Source organism: Salvelinus namaycush, chromosome 6 (genome assembly GCF_016432855.1).
Source record: "Salvelinus namaycush isolate Seneca chromosome 6, SaNama_1.0, whole genome shotgun sequence".
NCBI lineage: Eukaryota > Metazoa > Chordata > Actinopteri > Salmoniformes > Salmonidae > Salvelinus > Salvelinus namaycush.
In genome coordinates, this window is record NC_052312.1 from 36849066 (window position 1) to 36875485 (window position 26420).

A 26420-nucleotide genomic window follows, 5' to 3' on the forward strand; every position below is an offset into this window, starting at 1 on the left:
ACCAAGCCTTAAAGAGATCAAAATTCAATTCCATTCTAAGAAAAGTATCAATGATGACGTTATTTGAATATGTGCCCAAAATCCTTAATGAATAACTTAGGATGAGGAGAAGGCAAATGCTGCCCCAGCTGTTTCCTGTTGAAAATGTCTGTGTAATGTAGATACATGTGAGGGATTTTCTCTCTAAATCCGTCTCCTGTTCGCTAAATCTCACTTCTCCAAAACGATCCTGCGCAATGGAACAAAGTCGGAATATTGAGATGTGACATTGCCTGCATCTTATCTTCTTTCTCACTGTTTTTAATGACTTCAAACAAGTTCATTTTTGCTGGGCTTTGTCGTGCGGAGACCCGTGGGGATGTCTAGCGGTCATTTCTTTCAGTGGCATTTATGTGATGTCTTCAAGGTAACTTTAAATCATTTCCTTTGACATCAGATTGTCACCTTACTTACTCTTTTTTTTGTTTTTTTGTTGCAAGAACCAAACTGATTTATTTGCAGTATCAAAACACAAATTAATAAAGACCCATGTTTGATTATAGCAGATGATTTTAGTTCAGGGATTTAAGGTACAAATCGGTTTTATTATAGACTATTTCAAAATGTCTATCAGAACATATCAGCAGGTAGATGTGCATGCATTTTCTGTGAGTGCACGTTTGACTGTTTTCACATAGACATTCTTTGTAGCCTAGCTATAACATTTACTTTAATTGACTTTACGAAAATAAGGTTATGTTGGCATGTCTGCGTGCATGAGTTAACACACTCGTGTGGATGTTTCAATGCGTTTCCAACATGAGTTTCGACACGTTTGCGCATTGCGCGCTGACCGGTGCCGTTTCCATGAATATAAACCACTAATGTTGCTGCATACGTTACTGAACTTTCAAAGTAATTTCTGCTGACTCCGCATTTGGATACCACATTGGATTGTATGAAAACAAACAATAAGGAAGGGCTTAAGGCGTTTAAGAAGGCGCCCTTTGGGCAGGATAACTATGTGGTAGCGGTTGTGATGTATACGAATCCTGTGTATATTCTCTTTATTATGTAAATTTGTCCCGTTATGCTTCATCTGCTGGGTTTGGCGCGTGAACCGTTTTCCATCTCATGTTTGGATAGGCAAGATCCTTGGCTCTGTGGCTCCTGTCCTGAGCGATCGTTTTTGGAGCTGAGAATGAGAGAAACCAAGGGCATCATTGCATTATCTTAAAACTAAGCCTACTTAAAGAAGATAAACCACTGTTTGGGAACAATCGATTTTAAAGATATCTTATCGCATTGATTGATTTCTGCATTAGTTTTATGCATACCTTTCACCCTCTGTGACTAATTCCTATGCAATTGTTCTTTATTAGGACACCCCAAAATTTTAATTATCGGGTTGTGAAACATCACTGTCTGATGGCTGCAGGAATATTATCAGTGAAATAGCCTACCGACAAGATAATGATGTGTATGATCTTCGAACCGGGAAAGCACTCTCTCCTCAGGAAGCGGCTCGTGCAGTCACCGCTCCATACATCCTAATATGCTTGTAAGGGTTAATACACTTCAAGGGCCATACGTACGTAAGTCGTGCGTAAATCCTGACCAAAACTCATAGACTGGTATTATTGTAGGCTCTTTGTATTATGATTGTGCGATTGTTTTGGACGTCACGGTTCCATAGACACCTGTTCCTTCACTTATTGTGAACCTATTAGAAAACCTAGCTATATATTTCGCAAATGTATAGTAATCAAAATGACGATGGTGTTGAAATAGGCTGGTGAAGGCATATGAAATCACTGCCATCAAGTTATACTGACACTGGTGAAATAGGATATGGAAGGTGAGACTGACGACATTCTCTGCCTGCCATGCCCTACTAACTGTGCCCTTCTCCCCATTGAACGCAGAGTGCGATGTGCTGTGTCTCCTGTACCCACACCCTCTCACTGCTGCTGTGCATCCTAACCCTGACTTCGGCGGCAACAGGGGCGGGGCCCGAGACCCTGTGTGGGGCGGAGCTGGTGGACACGCTGCAGTTTGTGTGTGGAGAGAGAGGCTTTTATTTCAGTAAGTGCACCTTTTATTTATTCATAAAGGATTGCTGCTGCTCCATTCTCCCAAAGCGCTAATGCGCAACCTCATAAATTAAACAGTATCAGATCTCTCTCATCTGGCCTTCACTTTCTAATAATCATTCCCTCTGTCTTTTTCCTCACTCCTATTAAACATTTCAGCTGTAGACTTATCAGATTTGAAAGAGTTGATGAGTATAGATGCCTATGTATATTTAGTCTCTATCCCTGATTGTGATGGACTACTGACTTAGACTAATGGAATATATAGAATCTTGAAGCAGGAATGAGGTTCTGGGGGTTGCTGAGAGGTAAATGAAGTGTAGAATGATGTTAAACAGCTATATGTATATTATTCTCATTGAAACAGCTGCCGGGTCTATGGAGATGGGGTTTTAAGTGGATTTGAGGCTGACTATCTGTTAGAAGGAGAAGGGAAAGACATAAATGTTGCTGTGAACTTTTTTTCCACCAGAAATGGGGAAAGCTACCCAAAGAAAACCATCCGCTAAGAATCCAGGACTTAAATCTCCTATTTTCCATTGGAGGCACAAAGGCCAGAACAACATGCAATATATGGCAGTACTGAGCTGTGTCAAGGTGTTGCGTTCTCCCACTCATCAGTAGCCAGTGTTCCTATGATATGGACCCTGATCCTTCCCTCAGGGGACTACTTCTTCCCATTAGAACCATGGACTCAGAAAGGTTGTGGTTTGGCTCATTAGTGCCATATACTGAATGTGGTGCCTTGAGGGTCCCTAGCTGGTGTTGAATGAAATCACTGCACATACAAGTGTCAAGTCTCTCTTTACCACCTCTCCAAGGCTAAACAATTATTGTGCACCATCTTTTTGTATCTCTGACATTGACATATCAATACAGCTCAGAGATGTCAATCATCTTGAAAGAGGCTCTATGCTCCAACTTAATCAGACTTAATTGAAAGTTCTCTTGAGGGGGTGGGGGGTTTTGACTAGTTGTGACAGAGTTGAGAATATTTCGTGATAACAATTCTTCTGGGAACTTGATGAAATATTTAATATGTGTAAAGACTTTTGATGAGGTGGGAGACGATCTGGGAGATGTGATGATGTGAGACTGTGAAAGGGGTTTATGTGTTCTCTGAGTGTTTAAGGGATTTCTGCACCTTTTTTATCAATCAGGCTACTTCACTACTTCACATGGCCTATGTAATATAATCTTGAGTTGCCAGAACTTGCTGCTTTGCCTTGTATTTGGAATAGAACTGTATCTTCAACAAGATTATTCTATGATGATTAATTGATGAACCGAACAATGGACAGAAATAGCAAATCATTCCTATCATGAACTCACAGACCTCAGATAGACCTTATTTGGCTCTGGGAATTCAATCTGTCGAGGTTTGGAACTAGACAGCATACCTCCATGTGACTATATACTGTACTGTGCGATCATTGAGCTGCAAAGTGCCCATCCATCAATGCCTTGTTCTCGTGTTAAAAAAGGTACATTGAGTCGAGGACATTTCAGGCACACTCCATTCTTTCTGGAAAGGAACATTGAGGTATGTACAGCAGGTGGCTCGCTGTGTGGACAGTATGTCTCTCTCTCCGGCTGTCAGATGGAACCACATGTATAACAATGAGTCTTTAAGTGAGATATCTGGGTTATCCATTTTCGGCTCTGTCGTCTCTTGCACTGGGAAGTATGACAGCTCCGTGCAGTCGTCAGGTCTGGTCTGCTCCCGACCTGAACTCTTCTCCTCCAGTCTGCTGCACCATGCTGAACTTGGTAGCCACCACAGTGATGATGTGTCCCCAGAGTGTTGCAGCGACACTGGGCTTTCTGCGCGCTGAGACGCAGGGCCAATCCACCTTACCCACCATGTCACTGCTAAAGTAGCCTCACTTGCATTTCAAGACTTCAGATTTCATTACCTTGACAGAAATGTGAAATACTACTCGGTGGAAAAATATTTTATTGAAACAAAATGTGGTCTGAAGAAGAAAAACTAAATCCACAACCGTAGTCAGTTTTTCCAATTATTAGCCTGACCTAGAAATCCTCAGTTGTCTTAGTAATGCTTTAGCAGGCAAACTCCTCTCGGGTTGAGTGGAGTAGAGTGGATATACAGACATACCATGAATCTGGTCTTCGTGGGGGTCTTTTGAACAGAATCTGGGTAACCCCAGTTTGCAAATAGGAACACTGGACGACAGGAAAATTGTGAGGAAAATCGGTAGGAACATTCTCTGATCAGTGGGGTACTGTAGATTCTCTGGAAGACATGAATCAACTCTTCCTGAGCTTTTATTCTATATCACACCCACTTCCTGTAATGTACTCTGGATGAAGCTGGTTATTCTATTATGAAGAATTTCCTCTCACAGTCTAATAGTGAACCCCTATGATGCACCTACACTCCAGAGGACTAGGATGTGGAAAATTACAACTGACTAAAATGAAAAAGGACTTCTATGGCGCACCACCTTTCTCTTAGTAACTCCATAAATACAATGTCATGGCATATACCAAATCTCTAATGTGGATGATGCTGGGAGTATTCGTAAATGTATTAGTCATATACATTTTAGTCAGAAGGAACCATGTCAGGGTCAGAGATAAACCTATTCAGCAAACGGCACAGAGATTCAGCCACACAGGGCAATAGACAAACCAGTCTTGTCCTTTTTGTCTCATAATGCCATGTCATAAGCCACTAGCTCAGAGAGAGTTGTACATGAGATACATTTACAGTCGAGATGAAAACGAATTCAGATTGGCACTGTGCCATCGCCCTCCCAACAGCATGTAGTTTAAACAGAACGTAAATTGTAAATTGCAAAAAAAGCAAAAGTAAGCAAAAGTAAAAGTAAATTGCTTTTAAGCAGCCATTGATGAGCCATCCTATCCTTTCTCAGCCTTGTTTGTCTCTCCGTGTCTATTCTATTTGAAGCAGCTGGAGTAGGAGAGTGGAGAACGTGTAAACAGCACATCAGCCTCACTACACACACAGCTAGGCCTTGTCCCGGAGCAGCAGGGGATTATGGGGGATTACAGGATGATCAGGATGCCCCCCTCCCCTCCACCTCCCCACCTCTCTAGTTTTACACACTGGACCTGAACACACACACTCAGCAGAAGGCACTCAGCACTAAAGAAAGAAAGGCCTCCTGCTTGCACTTTGTGTGCACTTTGTCACTGTGAAAAGGTGTTGTTTTTTCCATGGAGTGCTGAAATGAGAACGTTGACCATCCTCACTAAAGAACTACTCTGCAGAACAAAGAGACATCTCAGGAAAAGGACAGGATGGGGATGTTAGATTTGAGTTCTGTCAGTTTGGAGTCAAGACACAAAGGTTTGAGATGAAATAAACCTGTTCTATTGGAGATGTTGGCCAGGCTCGACCATAAAGAACTCGTACAGATATTGTCCACATTGTGCCCACATTATTATAGCCTACAGTTTCATCTGAGGCCTCTACTTAGGTCTAAAACTGAAACTTAAACCTTGGTAAATGGTTCCTAGACTGTAACTAGCCAGAGCTAGCCAAGCTTGCTATGTCACATAATTTTGAACTGCCTGGCCCATCCAGTCTATCCCATACCACGAGACCCTAACTCACTGAGTTAGGATCCTAAATGCCCTTACATACTGGCATTTAATTACCTAACAAAAGCAGACAAAACCTCAGTTGAAAATGTGAGGGAAATTTAGCTAGGCTATAAACTCTTTGTGGTACCAGTGATAAAGAGGTCGTTTCCAGGTCTATAGCAGCTTTCGTAGACCCCGACAATCCATAAACTCCCTGACACTCCACAAGCAGTGCGCTGCACCGGTTCCAAGAATTCACTGTTTTTTACTATCCACAGCGAGGCTGTAAAACTTAGATCCTTTCTGTGCCCACTCTGGAGGAGAGCCTTGTCTTTCCAGCCTTACTCGTTTGAGGAATGTGAGCTATGTGCTGCAGTGTCTCCAGCATAGCTTTATCCAAGTAGCAGGATGGAGCAGTGAGTGGCCTGCCTCTTTGACTTTTGTCTCAGAAGTCGTTCAAATATACTGAACAAAAATATAAACGCAACATGTAAAGTTTTGGTCCCATGTTTCATGAACTGTAATAAAAGATCACAGACATTTTCCATAAGCACAAAAAGCTTATTTCTCCAATTTTGTGCACAAATTCGTTTACATCCCTGTTAGAGAGCATCACTCCTTGCCAAGATAATCCATCCACCTGACAGGTGTGGCATATCAAGAAGCTGATTAAACAGCATGTTCATTACAAAGGTGCACCTTGTGCTGGGGACAATAAAAGGCCACTCTGAAATGTGCAGTTTTGTCACACAAGACAATGCCAGAGATGTCTCAAGTGTTGAGGGAGCGTGCAATTGGCATGCTGACTGTAGGAATGTCCATCAGAGCTGTTGCCAGATAATTTAATGGTAATTTCTCTACCATAAGCCGCCTAACCACGCCAGCCTAGGACCTTCTTCACCTGCGGGATCGACTGACACCAGCCACCCAGACAGCTGATGAAACCGAGGAGTATTTCTGTCTGTAATATAGCCCTTTTTTGGGGAAAAACTCATTCTTATTGGCCGGCTTATCCGCTCCCAGGCCCACCCATGACTGCGCCACCTGCCCAGTCATAAAATCCATAGATTAGATCCTAATGAATTTACTTCAATTGACTGATTTCCTTATATGAACTGTAATTCAGTAAAATCATTGAAATTGTTGCATGTTGCGTTTATATTCTTTACTTCGGAAAGTATTCAGACCCCTTGACTTTTTCTACATTTTGTTACATTACAGCCTTATTATAAAATTGATTAAATTGTTTTTTTCCCCTAATCAATCTACACACAATACCCCATAATGACAAAGCAAAAACTGTTTTTTTAGAAATGTTTGCAAATTTATTATAAATTAAAAACTGAAATATCCCATTTACATAAGTATTCAGACCCTTTACTCAGTGCTTTGGTGAAGCACCTTTGGCAGCGATTACAGCCTTGAGTCTTGGGTATGACGCTACAAGCTTGGCACACCTGTATTTGGGGAGTTTCTCCCATTCTTCTCCGGAGATCCTCTCAACCTCTGTCAGTTTGGATGGGGAGCGTTGCTGCACAGCTATTTTCAGGTCTCCAGAAATGTCAGATTGGGTTCAATCCGGGCTCTGGCTCAAGGACATTCAGAGACTTGTTCAGAAGCCATTCCTACGTTGTCTTGGCTTTGTGTTTAGGGTCGTTGTCCTGTTGGAAGGTGAACCTTCGCCCCAGTCTGAGGTCCTGAGCGCTCTGGAGCAGGTTTTCATCAAGGATCTCTCTGTACTTTGCACTGTTTATCTTTGCCTCGATCCTGACTAGTCTCCCAGTCCCTGTCGCTGAAAAACATCCCCACATCATGATGCTGCCACCACCATGCTTCACAGTAGGCATGGTGCCAGGTTTCTTCCAGATGTGACGCTTGGTATTCAGGACAAAGAGTTCAATATTGGTTTCATCAGACCAGAGAATCTTATTTCTTATTGTCTGAGAGTCCTTTAGGTGCCTTTTGGCAAACTCCAAGCGAGCTGTTATGTGCCTTTTACTGAGGAGTGGCTTGCGTCTGGCCACTCTACCATAAAGGCCTGATTGGTGGAGTGCTGCAGAGATGGTTGTCCTTCTGGAAGGTTCTCCCATCTCCACAGCGGAACTCTTGAGGTGGTTACAAACTTCTTCCATTTAAGAATGATGGTGGCCACTGTGTTCTTGGGGACCTTCAATGCTGCAGAAATGTTTTGGGACCCTTCCCCAGATCTGTGCCTCGACACAATCCTGTCTCAGTACTCTACGAACAATACCTTCGACCTCATGGCTTGGTTTTTGCTCTGGCATGCACTGTCAACTGTGAGACCTTATATAGACAGGTGTGTGCCTTTCCAAATCATGTCCAATCAATTTAATTTACCACAGGTGGACTCCAATCAAGTTGTAGAAACATCTCAAGGATAATCAATGGAAACAGGATGTACCTGAGCTCAATTTTGAGTCTCATAGCAAAGGGTCTGAATACTTATGTTAATAAGCTATTTATGTTTTACATTCTTTGTACATTTGCAAAATTTTCTAAAAAACTATTTTCGCTTTGTCTTTATGGGGTATTGTGTGTAAATTGATGAGGATTTGTATTAATTTAATCCATTTTAGAATAAGGCTGTAACGTAACAAAATGTGGAAAAAGGGAAGGGGTCTGAATACTTCACGAATGCACTGAACATAACAAATAAAATCACATAGCAACTTCAGCATGATCATGAGCACAATAATGGTAGTTAAAGGTACGGTTTATATTTCAACCCATGCCTCTCTGCTGTTGTGGTACTACCATCATGCTGTGGGCGGCAGGTAGCCTAGTGGTTAGGGTGTTGGGCCAGTAACCGAAAGGTTGCTAGATCGAATCCCCGAGCTGACAAGAATCTGTCGTTCTGCCCCTGAACAAGGCAGTTAACCCACTGTTCCTAGGCCGTCATTGTAAATAAAAATGTGTTCTTAACTGACTTGCCTAGTTAAATAAAGGTTATAAAAAAAATAGACTGCCAAAAGGTCAATGCTGCTTGATGAAAAGATCCCTCTAGCTTGTGTGCATCTCAGACAGGTTGATCTTAACAGGCTGCCTTGCTCTTCAGCTAAGACATTGTCGACTGACCTGACAAGGATCCAAGTGGGATCAAAACCTTGTCTTGTGTGCATCTTAATAAACCACTGGGGAGCATTACAGAGTTGCAGACATTCCTTCTTTCAAGTCATGATGGAGCCTCTCTCTACGCAGCCAAACAATTGTTATGCAGCGCTTAGATCTAAATCTAATCTATTCAAACTCATTCACCCTACAAAAAGGGCACATGGGCCCCCTTCCATCCAATAGATGCATGCAACAACACACAACACAAAAACAAAACTGCACCCTAATCTGTAGTAGTGGGTGTCTGTCTATGACACCGTGACACAAACAAAAGACGTGTAGCCTACCACTAATCTGCCGTGCCCTGAATGGCTGCGACCTAACTCCAAAACAATAGCCTTTACCAATCACCACGGATCCCCCTTCTCAAACAGCCTCTGTTTCTCACACTGTCCACCGGGCTGGATGGCCACACCACACGGCAGGCAGGAGAAGGTGGTTTGTCTGAGTTTGTTGATGACAACAGCATACACAGGACGCCAACTCTTTGTTCATGGGGGATTACAGTCAGTTATCCCTTGAAACGTGGCACTTAAAACCTTCCAAAACCTATTCCACCTGATTACTGATGCTTTCTGCTTTTTACAACCAGCTACAGCTGATTCTTCTACATGTTCAAATCTGCATCCAGATGATTTTTCTCTCCTCTCCAGCTGTTTGTTTAGAAGGTTACAGGTTATTTTGAGAATAATAGCGGATGTTCATTTGGAGGGCTTTATTGGGAGGGATTGGAAAACAGGGCCAGCACAGTCGACTCCTGGCTCACAATACAACCTGTCTGATTGAATAATCACAAGCTTGGCCTCGCAAGAAGGCTTCCCTCGTCATGAAAATTCCTTGTTATACGTCAGCAACAATGGTTAAGGGACAAATTTATCATGGTTTATTCTGACTTAATTACAACATGCCATTCAGTAAGCGGGGGTTAAAGATGCACTCCGGGATCTTAAGCACAAAAAATTGCATGAATTGGATTTGTAACATATCAAACAAAATGGATGACATAGTACATTTAAAAAAAAATGTATTGTCACATACACTGGATAGGTTCAGTGAAATTTGTTGTTTTAGAGGGTCAGCCAAATTAGGGTTAAGTGCCCTGCTCAAGGGCACATCGACAGATTTTTTACATTGTCGGCTTAGGTATTCAAAACAGCGACCTTTCGGTTACTGATAAAAATACTCTAACCGCTAGGCTACCTGCCGCCCTACACAATGGAATGACGTAGTACACAAAAAGCAGGGACCCGTTTTGGCTCGTGAGCGCCACTATCAAAACTACTTGCTGAAATTGTTACAAAAGTTAGAGAGTGCATCTTTAACTGGGCCCAGCTGAGGACACAAAGAAAGAAAGTCCTAAAATAGTCTTCAAACAATGAGACCTGCTACCTTTCATTCTCAAGGTGAAAACTGGTGTATTCCACATGCAGTTCTCATTGTAAAGAGGCTATAACATGGCCTGATTACTTATAGCTTCATTGTGGTGGTCAAATCCTCAAAACAATGATTGACCTTGTTGACCTGGACATAGTTGAAGCTCATCATACAGGGGATGTCTGGGGTCTATAACTATAGACCTTGGGTGAGAACTAGCTCTTTGTACTCTTAGACTTAGAGCACCTTGCCTGCTGAATCAACTATTCTTGCTGTCCAGTGCAGCAACTTCAACCTTTTAGCCAGTATAGAACCCTCTCTCTCACCTTCAACATTTTAACTAGTATAGAACCCTCTTACTTTAATCCTTTTAGCCAGTATAGAACCCTCTCACCTTCAACTATCCATGAACACACACTATATCTCATCATCTGACTTGAGATCAGTGTTTTCTCTCACACAGTACAACTCCCTCCATAATCTTTCTTCACACTGTACCCAGGGTCCTGACTGAGAACTGTGAAGAGATGCATCTGTTTCTGAATTGGAGCTCCTCTCTGTCCAAAACAACATTGTCAAGATAAGGAAGGCATAGAGCAGAAGTTAATGCACTTTGTCAGCACTGGCAGGCTCCCGGGCCAAGAGCTATTAACTCTGAAAGGGAAAGGCATTTCCTCCTTGTAAATGCCATATTACATTATTATTATTTCATTTGGTAACAGGGAAAAGCCTATCAAGGCTATATTGCCCGAGGTGAGCGGGGAATTGTAAATGGAGAGTGGGATATTTTTTTAAAGGCCACTGAAAGAAAGTGGGTTTGGAGAGAGGGAGTCGAAAGCTGTTGGCATTCAGGTGTCAAAGCAACTCCTAACTTCCTCCTCCCTTCCACTCACATCACTGTAGAAGGTGACTTGGGCTCTCAGAGAAGTGCTCAGATTCCGATTCATACTGAAGAGCACCAGACCTCCATGTGAGCCTCTCTGGCTTTTCACCACTGGAGGCTGGTGAGGGGAGGACGACTCATAATAATGGCTAGAATGGAGTGAATGAACTGATTTCGAACACATGGAAACCATGTGTGGAATGTGTTTGATAACCATTTCATTTATTCTCTTCCTGCCATTACTATGACCCCCCCCCACACACAATTTAGGTGCCAACAACTGCCTGTTTTTTGCACGTATGGGAACTATGGGTCTAGTCATGGTTCAGGAAAGCCATATAGTTGTTAGTAAACAACAGCATGGCTGCATTGTAACAGCATCCACAGTATCCAGAGTTCAACTGGCTCTGAGATTGTCAGCAATAAAGGGCTGCTGGGTTGCCATGTGAAAATGTGAATGAAACAACCAACCCGTCCGCCAGAGAGTGTGACTTAGGCCTGGGCCTACTGTCTCTGCAGGCTGATTGGGCCCCGAGGGGTTGAGGTTTGGCCTAATGGGTATAAAATGTCCGAACGTGATATTCTCAATGTTACGGTGACCGTGACCTTTTTTACTGCCTCACGGCTGCCAAAAAGGGTTCGCACAGTACAATGCGATACCCTGTACATTTTGCAGTGAAGAAATCAATGTCATTAACACTGTCCATATATCAGAATAATCAAGTCCACAACCATACCGTTAGCACTCAGCTATTACAGGGCCCAGGGTCTGGCGCACAGCCACAAATGATTACAGCTTTTTGGATTAATTCGGCTCAAAGATATAAAACCTTCCAGGACATCTGCACTAAAGAAGTTGGTCCATATCCAAGACTGTAATGGGTTATGTTGTATATGATTCCATTGGCTCTTTTAAAGCACCTGTGGTTGACTTAACACACCCGTGACACAACACTTAACATGCCTATGACCTCTACTTTTACGTCAACGTTTAACTTCGACCTATAACATGAAGACAAACATACACGGAGGTCCAAAAATTATAATCCTAAGCAACAAGCTGTCTTCAGTTATCTTTTTTATTTACTTACAGAACAAACTGGAACGACAGCTATCCTTGCTCTTTACATGCTCTCTGCATGCTCTTTACATGCTCTCTGCATGCTCTTTACATGCTCTCTGCATGCTCTTTACATGCTCTCTACATGCTCTCTACATGCTATTTACGTCTTCACATGTAGTAACACAAATTCTTCTTCCTTTCTGTCCCTCAGGTAAACCAACGGGCTATGGCCCCAGTTCACGGCGGTCACATAACCGTGGTATTGTGGACGAGTGCTGCTTCCAGAGTTGCGAGCTGCGGCGGCTCGAAATGTACTGTGCCCCTGTCAAGTCTGGCAAGGCAGCTCGCTCTGTGCGCGCACAGCGCCACACAGACATGCCAAGGACACCTAAGGTTAGTACTGCAGTGCAAAACGTGGACAGAGGCACAGAGCGTAGGACAGCACAGCACCCAGACAAGACAAAAACCAAGAAGGTGAGCACAGCACCAAACAGATATACATTATAAGAGGATGCACAGTTGACATCAGCGAAACAGAATGGACATAGATATAGAACATTGTAGTGGGTCTTTCAATATATTTGATTTTTAGATCATACAGTGCATTCAGAAAGTATTCAGACCACTTGACTTTTTCTACATTTTGTTACGTTACAGACTTATTATAAAATTAATTAAATTGTTTTCTCTCATTAATGTACACACAATACCTCATGATGAAATATGGGTATGACGATTGGGTATGACGCTACAAGCTTGGCACACCTGTATTTGGGGAGTTTCTCCCATTCCTCTCAGCACGTCCTCTCAAGCTGTGTCAGGTTGGATGGGGAGCATTGCTGCACAGTTATTTTCAGGTCTCTTCAGAGATGTTTGATCGGGTTGAAGTCTGGGCTCTGGCTGTGCCACTCAATGACATTTAGAGTGTAAGGCCTGGGTGTCGGAGTGTGGAGTCAACACGCAGAAAACAGCAGGTGCCAATACAAAATGTTCTTTAATGAACACGGACCAACTAGTCCACCCTATTAACACACTGGGTGTACTATATAACCAACCCCAGACACGGGGGGAAAGGAACACAGTCCAGAAAACACGTAGCACACAACCAACACCACTACTTACAAACAAACAATCCCGCACAAAGAAACGTGCGGGCCGGCTGACTAATAAGCCCAACTAATTAACCCTAATACACCACAGGTGAACCCAATAACCACATAGGGAGGGGGAGAAAAGGATCAGTGGCAGCTAATAGGCCGGTGACGACGACCGCCAAACGCCACCCGCACGGGAAGGAGAGCCTGCCTCGGTCGAAGTCGTGACAGTACCCCCCCTCTGACGCACGCGCGCCGACACCGGCCTCGAGGTCGACCCGGAGGACGAGGTGCAGGGCAATCCGGATGGAGGCGATGGAAATCCCTCAGCATCGACGGATCCAAAATGTCCCCCACCGGTACCCAGCACCTCTCCTCCGGACCGTACCCCTCCCAGTCCACGAGGTACTGAAGGCCCCTCACCCGGCGTCTCGAGTCCAGAATGGCCCGTATCGTGTACGCCGGGGACCCCCCGATGTCCAGAGGGGGAGGAGGGACCTCCGGCACCTCACCGTGCTGCAGGGGACCAGCTACCACCGGCCTGAGGAGAGACACATGAAACGAGGGGTTAATACGATAATAGGAAGGGAGTTGTAATCGATAACACACCTCGTTTATTCTCCTCAGGACTTTGAAGGGCCCTACACACTGCGGACCCAGCTTCCGGCAGGGCAAGCGGAGGGGCAGGTTTCGGGTCGAGAGCCAGACCCTGTCCCCCGGTACAAACACGGGGGCCTCACTGCGGTGGCGGTCAGCGCTCCTCTTCTGCCGTCCACTGGCTTGTTGGAGAGATTCCTGGACGGCCCTCCATGTCTCCTTGGAACGCTGCACCCATTCCTCCACCGCAGGAGCCTCGGTCTGGCTCGGATGCCATGGTGCCAGGACCGGCTGGTACCCCAATACACACTGAAAGGGGGACACGTTAGTAGAGGAGTGGCGTAGTGAGTTCTGGGCCATTTCGGCCCAGGGAATGTATCTCCCCCCTCCCCTGGCCGGTCCTGGCAATACGACCGCAGAAACCTACCCACCTCCTGGTTCACTCTCTCCACCTGCCCATTACTCTCAGGGTGATACCCGGAGGTCAGGCTGACCGAGACCCCCAAACGCTCCATGAACGCCCTCCATACTCGGGACGTGAATTGGGGGCCCCGATCAGAAACGATGTCCTCCGGCACCCCGTAGTGCCGGAAGACGTGGGTGAATAATGCCTCCGCAGTCTGTAGGGCTGTAGGAATACCGGGCAACGGGAGGAGACGACAGGACTTCGAGAACCGATCCACAATCACCAGTACCGTAGTGTTCCCCTGAGACGGGGGAAGATCGGTCAGAAAATCTACGGACAGGTGCGACCAAGGCCGTTGTGGAACAGGGAGGGGTTGTAACTTCCCTCTAGGAAGGTGCCTAGGAGCCTTACTCTGGGCGCATACCGAACAGGAGGAAACATAAACCCTAACGTCTCTCGCCAAGGTAGGCCACCAATACCTCCCCCGAAGACTCCCCACCGTCCTCTTCACCCCAGGGTGACCCGAGGAGGGTAGAACGTGAGCCCACCGAATCAATTTGTCCCGAACACCAAGCGGCACGTACTTCCGCCCCACCGGACACTGAGGAGGAGCGGGTTCCGCCCGTAACGCCCGCTCGATGTCCGAGTCCACTTCCCACACCACTGGTGCTATCAGCCTTGAGGCGGGAAGGATGGGAGTGGGTTCGGTGGGCCGATCGTCCGAGTCGTAAAAACGGGACAGTGCATCCGCCTTTACGTTCTGAGAGCCCGGTCTATATGTTAACGTAAACTGAAATCGGGTAAAGAACATGGCCCACCTTGCTTGACGTGGGTTCAGTCTCCTAGCTGCCCGAATATACTCCAGATTCTGGTGGTCGGTCCAGATGAGAAAAGGGTGCTTAGCCCCCTCAAGCCAGTGTCTCCACACCTTCAGGGCACTGACCACTGCTAACAACTCCCGGTCCCCCACATCATAGTTACGCTCCGCTGAACTGAGCTTCTTCGAGAAGAAAGCACAGGGGTGGAGTTTTGGTGGCGTACCAGAGCGCTGTGATAGCACGGCACCTACCCCAGCCTCGGACGCGTCCACCTCCACTATGAATGCTAGAGAGGGATCCGGATGCGCCCGTGAACAGCGCCTTCAACCTGTTGAAAGCTCCGTCCGCTTTTGCTGACCACTGCAGCCGCACTGGACCCCCCTTCAGCAGTGAGGTAATGGGAGCTGCTACCTGACCAAAACCCCGGATAAACCTCCGGTAGTAGTTGGCAAAACCCAAAAACCGCTGCACCTCTTTTACCGTGGTCGGAGTCGGCCAATTACGCACGGCCTTAATGCGGTCACTCCCTACCACCACGCCCGAGGTGGAAATGCGATAACCCAGAAAAGAGACGGCTCGTTTGGAGAACACACACTTCTCAGCCTTGACATATAGGTCATGCTCCAGCAGTCTACCAAGCACCTTGCGCACCAGAGACACATGTGCGGCGTGAGTGGCTGAGTAGATCAGAATGTCATCGATATAAACAACCACTCCCTGCCCGTGCAGGTCCCTGAGAATATCGTCTACAAAGGTTTGGAAAACGGCTGGAGCATTCTTTAACCCATATGGCATGACGCAGTACTCATAATGGCCCGATGTGGTACTAAATGCGGTTTTCCACTCGTCTCCTTTCCGAATACGCACCAGACTATACGCGCTCCTGAGATCCAATTTTGTGAAGAACTGCGCTCCGTGAAATGATTCCATTGCCGTAGCAATGAGAGGTAGTGGGTAACTAAACCCTACGGTGATGGCATTTAGACCTCTATAATCAATACACGGACGCAAACCTCCCTCCTTTTTCTTCACAAAAAAGAAACTCGAGGAGGCGGGTGAGATGGAGGACCGAATGTACCCCTGTCCCAGAGACTCAGTGACATATGTCTCCATAGCCACCGTCTCCTCTTGGGACAATGGGTACACGTGACTCTTGGGAAGCGCAGCATCTACCTGGAGATCTATCGCACAATCCCTTCCCGGTCGATGAGGTGGTAATTTAGTCGCTTTCTTTTTACTGAAAGCGATTGCCAAATCGGCATACTCGGGGGGAATGCACACCGGGGAACCCTGGTCTGGACTTTCCACCGACGTGGCACCGATGGAAACTCCCAAACACCTTCCAGAACACTCCTTTGACCACCCCTGGAGAACCCCCTGTCTCCACGAAATTTTAGGATTGTGCCGGGCCAGCCAGGGAATCCCTAGCACCACTGGAAACGCAGGCGAATCAATAATATAAAAGCTGATACACTCCTTATGATTCCCCTGCGTCACCATGTCCAGGGGGACCGTGGTCTCCCTGACCACCCCTGACCCTAATGGCCGGCTATCTAGGGAGTGCACGGGAAAGGGAGAATCTATCGGCACAAGCGGAACCCTTAACCTAAGAGCGAGTCCGCGATCCATAAAGTTCCCAGCTGCGCCTGAATCGACTAGCGCCCTATGCTGGGAAGAGGGGAAACATTTCAGGAAAAAAATCAAGACAAACATGTGACTAACAGGGGGTTCTGGGTGAGTTTGGTGCTGACTCACCTGGGGTGATCGAGAAGCGTTCCGCCTGCCATCTCGACTCCCAGACGGACCCCCCCAGCACCGATCGGCCGTGTGTCCTCTCCGACCACAGCTGGTGCAGGGAGAGCCTCCTCCTCCGGTATCCCTCGGCCCAGCCCCTCCCAACTCCATCGGAATAGGAGCGGAGGGGCTGGGTGGTGGAACGTACAGGACCCTCTCAGAACGCCCGCGGGCAGCCAGCAGATTGTCCAGACGGATGGACATGTCAATCAGCTCATCCAGAGAAAGAGCGGTGTCCCGACATGCTAGCTCCCTGCGGACGTCCTCCCGGAGACTACACCGGTAGCGATCAATAAGGGCCCTGTCGTTCCACCCAGATCCTGCAGCCAGGGTCCGGAACTCCAGCGCGTAATCCTGGGCGCTCCTCCTCTCCTGCCTAAGGTGGAACAGTCGTTCTCCCGCCGCTCGGCCCTCTGGAGGATGGTCAAATACGGCCCGAAAACGGCGGGTGAACTCTGGGTAATGCTCCTTCGCCGAGTCTGGGCCATTCCAGACTGCGTTGGCCCACTCCAGAGCACGACCCGTGAGGCAGGAGACGAGGACACTCACCCTCTCCGCTCCCGAGGGAGTGGGTCTTACGGCGGCAAGGTACAGTTCCAGTTGGAGTAGGAACCCCTGGCACCCCGCCGCCGATCCATCATAATCCCTCGGGAGTGTCAGACGGAGAGCGCTGGAGCCGAGGAATGGAGAGTCCTGGGCTGGAGGAGCCGAAGGTGGAGAGAGGAAACCACTCCTCTCCCATCGGTCCATTCGCTCCATCATCGAATCCATCGCTGATCCAACACGGTGGAGAACAGTGGTATGCTGGAGCACCCGTTCCTCCATCGATGGGAGAGGGTTGGCCGCTGCTCCTGCTGACTCCATTACCGGTGCGGGATTCTGTAAGGCCTGGGTGTTGGAGTGTGGAGTCAACACGCAGAAAACAGCAGGTGCCAATACAAAATGTTCTTTAATGAACACGGACCAACTAGTCCACCCTATTAACACACTGGGTGTACTATATAACCAACCCCAGACACGGGGGGAAAGGAACACAGTCCAGAAAACACGTAGCACACAACCAACACCACTACCTACAAACAAACAATCCCGCACAAAGAAACGTGCGGGCCGGCTGACTAATAAGCCCAACTAATTAACCCTAATACACCACAGGTGAACCCAATAACCACATAGGGAGGGGGAGAAAAGGATCAGTGGCAGCTAATAGGCCGGTGACGACGACCGCCGAATGCCACCCGCACGGGAAGGAGAGCCTGCCTCGGTCGAAGTCGTGACATAGAGACTTGTCTCAAAGCCACTCCTGCTTTGTATTGGCTGTGTGCTTAGGGTCGTTGTCCTGTTGGAAGATGAACCTTCGCCCCAGTCTGAGGTCCTGAGCGCTCTGATGCAGGTTTTCATCAAGGATCTTTCTGTACTTTGTTCCATTCATCTTTGCCTCGATCCTGACTAGTCTACCAGTCCATGTCGCTGAAAAACATCTCCACAGCATGATGCTGCCACCACCATACTTCACCGTATGAAGTATGATACTTCACCGTATGGCCCTTCTCCCCTATTACTCAGTTTGGCCGGGCGACCAGCTCTAATAAGAGTCTTGCTGGTTCCAAACTTCTTCCATTTAAGAATGATGGAGGCCAATGTGTTATTTTACAATTATTTTATTTTACCTTTGTTTAACTAGGCAAGTCAGTTAAGAACAAATAGTTATTTTACAATGACGGCCTACCCTGGCCAAACCCTCCCCTAACCCGGACGACGCTGGGCCAATTGTGCGCCGCCCTATGGGACTCTCGATCACGGTCGGTTGTGATACAGCCCACTTTGGAGTATTGAAGGTTCTTGGGGACCTTCAATGCTACAGACATTTTTTGGTACCCTTCCCCAGATCTGTGCCTCAACACAACCCTGTCTCGGAGCTCTACGGACAATTCCTTTGACCTCATGGCTTGGTTTTTGTTCTGACATGTACTGTCAACTGTGGGACCTTATATAGACAGGTGTGTGCTTTTCCAAATCATGTCCAATCAATTGAATTTACCACAGGTGGACTCCAATCAAGTTGTAGAAACATCTCAAGGATGATCAATGGAAACAGGATGCACCTGAGCACAATTTCGAGTCTCATAGCAAAGGGTCTGAATACTTATAAGGTATTTCTGTTTTTATTTTTGGATACATTTGCAAACATTTCTAAAAGCCTGTTTTTGCTTTGGCATTATGGGGTATTGTGTATAGATTGTGGAGATTTTTTATTTTATTTAATCCATTTTAGAATAAGATTGTAACGTAACAAAATGTGGGAAAAGTCAAGGTGTCTGAATACTTTCCGAAGACACTGTGTGTCAGGCTTTTTCCAGAGCATGCACTCCAAGTTAAGATGTTAAGGCTAAGGCTGCTGATGAGGACAGAAAACACCAATAACTGACTTTTACCCCTTAGAGAGTGGCTAACTATTCCATTGTGGACAATAAACTACCACAGTGGAAAGCAAATGTGTCATATCTGAACGGTTTTATTATTTTTCCTGACAGAAACCTTTATCTGGGCATAGTCACACATCTTGCAAGGTAGGCTGTTTGTCCTTCACTACTGCAGTGGTACTTTCCTACTATAACTACACAGAACAAAAATATAAATGCAACATGCAACAATTTCTAAGACTTAACTTAAGAGTTACAATTCATATAAGGAAATAGGTCAATTGAAATAAATAAATTAGGCCCTAATCTATGGATATCATATGACTGGGAATACAGATATCCTAAAGAAAAGGTAGGGGTGTGGATCAGAAAACCAGTCAGTATCTGGTGTGACCAACATTTGCCTCATGCAACGCGACACATCTCCTTCGCATAGAGTTGTTCATGCTTGTGATTGTGGCCTGTGGAATGTTGTCCCACTCCTCTTCATTGGCTGTGCGAAGTTGCTGGATATTGGCGTAAACTGGAACATGCTGTGGTACACGTCAATCCAGAGCATCCCAAACATGCTCAATGGGTGACATGTCTTGTGAGTATGCAGGCCATGGAAAAACTGGGACATTTTCAGCTTCCAGGAATTGTGTACAGATCCTTGTGTCATGGGGCTCACCCACACTTCTTCCCAGTACAGTTGAAACCGGGATTCATCCGTGAAGAGCACACTTTTCCAGCCAATGACCATCATAGGTGACAATTTGACCACCGAGGTCGGTTACGATGCCAAACTGCAGTCAGGTCAAGACCCTGGTGAGGACGAAGAGCACGCAGATGAGCTTCCCTGAAACGGTTTCTGACAGTTGTGCAGAAATTCTTCGGTTGTGCAAACCCACAGTTTCATCAGCAGTCCGGGTGGCCACAGGTGAAGAAGCCAGATATGGATGTCCTGGGCTGGCGTGGTTACACGTGGTCTGCGGTTGTGAGGCCGGTTGGACACACTGCCAAATTCTCTAAAGAGGAATAATTTGAGAAATTAACATTCAGCTCTCTGGCAACAGCTCTGGTGAACATTCCTGCAGTCAGCATGCCAATTGCATGCTCCTTCAAAACTTCCGACATCTGTAGAATTGTGTTGTGTGACAAAACTGCACATTTTAGAGTTGCCTTTTATTGTCCCCAGCACAAGGTGTACCTGTGTAATGATCATGCTGTTTAATCATCTTATTGATATGCCACACCTGTCAGGTGGATGGATTATCTTGGCAAAGGAGAAATTATCACTGACAGGGGTGTAAACAAATTTGTGGACCAAATTTGAGAGAAATAAGCTTTTTGTGCATATGGAAAATGTCTGGGATCTATAATTTCAGCTCATGACCAACACTTACATGTTGTGTTTATATTTTTGTTCAGTGTAGAATATAGCATGCTATGATTGGTACCATGACTACCATCATATGTGATACATACTTGTCTTTGTTATAAGTAGCTGTTTATACCTTCGTTTAGTAGATACAAAGTCAATGACTCCTTGGCCAGGTTACAACAGAATACAGTCAGCATATATTGACTTCTTTGTGAGAGGGAAGGAAATACAGGCACAGAATTTAATTAGTAATAAATCCCAGTCCAAACGAAGTAGTCAACCCAACCAGAAGAAACGTTTCTTTCCTCTCCCTTAGTTTCCCAATTCCACCTGTGTGTCCATGTCGTCCTTTTAAGCTTGGACTTGGTGCATTTTACAACTCTCCTCAAAAAAAGAAAGCCATTAGCGAAGAGGTGGAGGACTAAGTGGTTTTTGTGGTAGACCCATGGGCACTCTCTCTCCCAGACAGATTATACTTTCATACTGTACATTTTGTGCTGAAACCCTGGTCCTCAGATTGCAACAGATTTGTGGCATGCTAGTTACAGAGGGTAACGGCATGCATATAATCACATTGATTTATTCATGTGCAGAGGGACAGTGTGTTGAATGTCAGTGCCGCTCTGGTGGCTTGTGGTTTAAATATGACCTATCAGCTCTGGTAGGGAGGATACTCGATACTGTACTGTTTGTGGATCTTTCAATAAAGCAAAAGGTTATGAAATCATCACCCATTAATTGTACAGCTGTGTTGTTCTAGGCACAGGTACTGGGTTTGGACCCAAAGCTGTTTTTTTCCCACTCTCCTAATCCACTTATCTAATGTTTCTCCTCCTAAAAATCTGTTCCCCCTCCACCCTTTTCAGGAGGTACATCAGAAGAACTCAAGTCGAGGAAACACAGGGGGAAGGAACTACCGAATGTAGAAGAAGACAGAAGCTAACGGACAGGCGGACAAGGATGAGAGAAGGGTGTGCCCATACCTGGTGCCTCTGTGGAATGGTTCACTGTAAAACAACAAAAGGTGGATAATGGTACAATGCTAATGGTAATAAGCTTTGTGTGTAATGTCTCTAGCTGAGAGTTAAAGTGCTGGGGTTATATGAGAGGTATTTTGATTATTTTATACACTGCACCATTTCATATTGGAAGGAATTATATTCCATGTCAAACCAATGTAACAGACTAGTTTAGCTGCTTACACATCAAAGAGCTTCTTCTTCTTATACCTCCATGTGTGAGCTGAGCTATAGTGTCCCTGGTGGCCTCTGATAGGCTCTGTGCTACATACAGCCAATAGGAGGGCAGCCAGCAGTTTTACCTGTCTGTCTATGGGAGCCAATGGTCCATCCTCTTTACCTGAACTCTGAAAGAGTTCAAGCTTTACACTGAGAGGTTGGGCCATGCAAAGTAGTCGGGCTATTGGATAAGTAATCCCCCCATTCTCATCTAACAACCACTGCTTTGATAATATATTAGAACCTCAATAAGAATGTTATTTCAGCTTCAGTCAGTTCTGGCCAAAAGATGATTTCACAGTTGTCACGTGTTTCATTAAGGCTATTTATTTACTATTGTCTGCTTCAACAGACAATAAGCGTACTACATGCAACCATACCATAAGAACCTGGCTTTGAGGCAACAACATGACCAGAGACCTATTCTGATGATACAATCTTCTTGTACTGCTAAGCCATTCTAGTGAAACTGACAGTAATATTATATTCTGTACTGTAAACAGAAAGTTTTGAGGAGATTCAATTTATATTTAATTTGTAAAGACTCACCGTAGATTCTCTGGGTCTAATATGTGGTCTGATTAAAAATGGATTCTAATGCAGAGGACAGGACAGAGGGGCGCTAAAAATAGCCAGCTACAGGAAGACGATTAATGATTGATTTCACTTGGCCTGCATTCTTTTATTTTGTTAGCTTAGGGAGGGAACTTTGCTTCTTCTGTATGAACATGGACTGCATGGATTTTTCATAAAAAAGCGATAAAATGAACAGCAACACATATAGTTCACTCAAGTGAATGATATGCAACTCAAATACTGTTAGAAACACAGAAACACACCTACAAATAAACAGGACTGCAGTTGAAAAATGCTGTGCACACACACAAACACAGTCCGTTTTGTGGCTAAGCCACTCAGAGCTCTGCTACTGTGAGCAAGGTTCACACACTGGTTCCATCAGACCATGTTCTGAGAATTCCTGTGTTTGTGTCAGGATTACAGAGAGTAATGGCTGTTTGCACAATCTGGATGCCTGACAGTCTTACTGTACCATTTCAGCAACCTGACAACCCATCACATCTCTTCCTCCTCTGTCAGTGTATAATCAACCAATACTCCCATTTATGTTATCCTATGCATTCTTCTACTATTATTGTACATGATGGTATCATATAGCAAAACCGTATTAAGAAAATCCTATCCACTGTATAATGGTGCTATTTTGTAGTTTGTTACTTGCAACGGTGGGCTAAAACAGGAAGAGAAAGAGAGATGGCAAAGCTTATCGTTGGAGGTCGTCCCTTTTGCACAGCCTTGTGGCCACCATTTTATTAATAGTGTTTTTATTTGTAAGCGATTTCAATAAGGTAGTAGTATAAGCGAGCAAATGTCTTTGTGTGAAATCTGTGAATGCATGAAAACAAAGTATCATGTTGTGGTCCCAAGAAGGCAAAACGCTATTTTTTCTACTGTTTTTAAATTATTGTTACTCAATATAGATCCCTATGCCAAATAACTTGACAAAAAGCACTGTGAACTGTGATCCTTCAATAATATTAAGGTGTTAAAAGTCATAGTGTACTTTTGTTTGTCCTGAACGAAATGTATGTAAACGCACCACATTGATGATCAGAAAGCCAAGGCATTAACGCTTACGAATATGTATGATTAAGGTTGAATGATTTGTTTTGTAAAACCATGCCCATGTGTTAAAGAGCTTAAGTGACACAGTGAATCAGATCTGGTTCTCAGCTCCCCACAAAGTAAGACATGTTATATTTATTACAACCTTTTACAATTTTGGGCTGTTGATGCATTTGGACATCAATAAAATGGGATAGAAATGATCAAAAAAGTATTCAAATGACAGTCTGACCTAAAGTATTAATGTGGTACTTATATCCTATCAGCAACCCACAGCTGTAATCATCACCACATACAATAAAATGTAGTTGTTGTGTAGTGGTTAAGATTAGTACTCCATCTTGTCCATTCACATATAGCTACGGACGATATTGCCAGGTGAATTGAAAGCCAGGATGACCTCTATGGCCGCATCCCATTTGACCCTCCGTGAGATGCATGTATGTGGTTTTAAAACCTATTATCAGCACGATTGTCCATCAGTACCATATCACCAGACTGATACCAAAGATCTCAGCTAAATTAAGACACAATCTAATTCAACTTGCATTGTCAGCTTTGTATTTAATGAAAGACAGTTTAGGTAAACTGACAACTGTCAATCATAAGCTATCACATTTGATCGATGTCTCCATCCATCTGATCAGCTGTTCAGCTATGCTAATGCTGCTTGAGTAATACAAGTGTAGGTTTCATTCATCCCCTGAAGCATACGCTGGTCAGACTGACCCCAGTTCAGTTCTACACTCTTAGGCTTCGGCTGTCCCCATAGGAGAACCCTTTTTGGTTCCAGGTAGAACCCTCTGTGAAAAGGGTTTTTCGTGGAAACAAAAGGGTTCTACCTGGAACCAAAAAGGGTTCTTCATTGGGTTAACCTATGGAGACAGCTGGAGAACTCTTTTAGGTTCTAGATAGCACCTTTTTTTCTAAGAGTGTAGTTCTCCCTGAAACAAAGCTGAAGATGGAAGTTTATCATGTGGGACTTTGTGGGACTGTCAATATGCAGGCATAAAGGATAATAATGGTGGCCTCTTGAGAGGCAGCGACAGAGGAAAGCTATGAGCATGATAGAATCTAGATTTTTAATCCAGTTATCTGACTCCCAAAACACTATTTTGACTGATTCTTTGTCACCATTTATCTCACAATTAGCAGATACAATGTCACAAACAGGAATGAAAACTGTATTTTGAATTACATATAGGAACTTGACTCTATCAAGCGCTCTAGAATAGGAAAACATTTGAATTGATTGCCATGGGATTCCAAAGCTCACCATCATCTAAGAAACTGTTTAATTACAGCGCTGTTATTTCTGGTGCTCGATTGCCTTCTGTAGAAAATGTTTAAATACCAACAGATTGTTCACCATTCCTGCTGAATAAACCACTTATCAACATTATGACAACGTCTGGGCACTTATTTCATATCATTTGTCATGCTCATGTCAGAAGGTTCTGCAGGCACGTTTGAGAAACATTTGAATATCCTCCATTAATAAAATAACATGAAGATGTTTTTACCACTGTTACTTGGCAAGCAAACATAAGAAGAAAAACATAAACAGCCAGGTGAACGGTTTTCTTTCTTGTATCAGTATTTGGAGTATAATTGATCACCATGTCCCTCTCGCTTGATGCAAGGGAAAACCAACCAATGAACGTCAAGTATGAATATCCAATGGATGTAATGAAACTAAGAGGTCCAGGAGACTTTCTACAGCAATGCTTCTTATTAACACACAATTCTCCCTATTATGTAATTATAGCACAGTAAGCTATCCACAGCAAGGTCAGACCTGCAAAATAAACCTTGATGTCACTGACATAGACATTAGTGTTGCATTCTAACAAAGCTCACTTTTGTCTCTCTGAGCATGTGCAAAAACTATAAAAAATCAATTATGTCCGTCGGCTGTATGTCAACACACGATTCAGATTGGAGATCATTTCACCATCAGTCTGAAACTGAATACACACTGGATGACAAAGTGATACTTCCTAAAAGATGGCATGTACCGCCAAGGCAAACAGAGTCGGTGTGGGTTCACTGAGGGGAGAGCTGCGCCTGTGTTTTCAGCTTTTTAGAGGACGGACGGCTCTGCAGTGACAGGACAAAGCTTTCATTCGTTGTCAGCACTTTTTCTATGAATATATAACCAAACATTTAAGTCATTTTCACAGATAAATTGGCCTTCTGGCTTCCATTCAGCAGACATAACAGTTTCAAGTGTGGAGCAGGGAGTTGGCAAGTGTCTGGCCCGGCAATCCTGGATGGTATTTCATCCAAGCCTCTCAATGACTAATACAAGATCAATTATTAGGCCCGAATAGACAAATTGCAGTTTGCAAGCTTGCAGGATTTAGAGTTTAAATAAATCTCCAAGAAACCTCTGCTGGATACAAGAGGCTGGGTATTGGGGTAACTGCATGGAGTGGTTTGGACCACAATGACCACACCATAACAAATCAGTTTATCATCATAATTAACTTTTATACTTCATAGTAAACTACTGATTCCTTACTAAATGAAATTTTCCTCAATGCTGTATTATGTTAAAAAAAAAAGTAGAATCTATTTAACATCTGCGGTCTAATTCCTGATTTGTAATTCTGTAATATCATAACTAATCGTGAATTTCTCCATTGCACCTCTGCTACACCAGCAGAAAGATTCTGGAAGGAGCAGTCTCATGTATCTATTTCCCAAATTTATCAGATGGACTCTATGTGCTCTGGGCTGAGTGCACCTAAGGACACCAATTTTGGACCAGCCCTGAAGTGGAAGCTCCAAAACCCTACTACAACTACATACGCTATTGTCTTTTAAATGACCTTGTGGTTTATTTTAATACACTCCAATTTCACTATTTTTCCTCTTGGTTGTTTTAGGGGGAGGGATGATTTGTGTTAGTCTGGCAAAATTCTACGTAGATTTCTTTTAATA

General features: G+C 44.7%; 1 protein-coding gene across 3 annotated transcripts; it reads left to right on the forward strand.

Annotated features, from left to right (window-relative positions):
* Positions 1–147: 147 nt before the first annotated feature.
* Positions 148–24876, forward strand: LOC120049944 (insulin-like growth factor I). 3 transcript variants are annotated; one of them, XM_038996463.1, is made up of 5 exons: positions 148–406; positions 1905–2064; positions 12309–12571; positions 19341–19376; positions 21459–24876. In XM_038996463.1, the coding sequence occupies exons 1-5, from the start codon at positions 359–361 to the stop codon at positions 21516–21518; spliced, it is 567 nt and encodes a 188-aa protein (XP_038852391.1). In that variant the 5' UTR covers positions 148–358; the 3' UTR covers positions 21519–24876. The 3 variants fall into 3 exon arrangements, with proteins under 3 accessions (XP_038852391.1, XP_038852392.1, XP_038852393.1); XM_038996464.1 differs by lacking the exon at positions 19341–19376; XM_038996465.1 differs by lacking the exon at positions 19341–19376 and having other exon boundaries at positions 12309–12490.
* Positions 24877–26420: the final 1544 nt, after the last annotated feature.

What these genes read in the sequence shown, in the direction of transcription:
- LOC120049944 (XM_038996463.1), top strand. Translation starts at nt 359, where the DNA reads ATGTCTAGCGGTCATTTCTTTCAGTGGCATTTATGTGATGTCTTCAAG. An exon ending in AGAGAGAGGCTTTTATTTCA is followed by an intron (nt 2,065 to 12,308) that starts GTAAGTGCACCT and finishes TCTGTCCCTCAG; the next exon opens with GTAAACCAACGGGCTATGGC. An exon ending in ATAGTCACACATCTTGCAAG is followed by an intron (nt 19,377 to 21,458) that starts GTAGGCTGTTTG and finishes CACCCTTTTCAG; the next exon opens with GAGGTACATCAGAAGAACTC.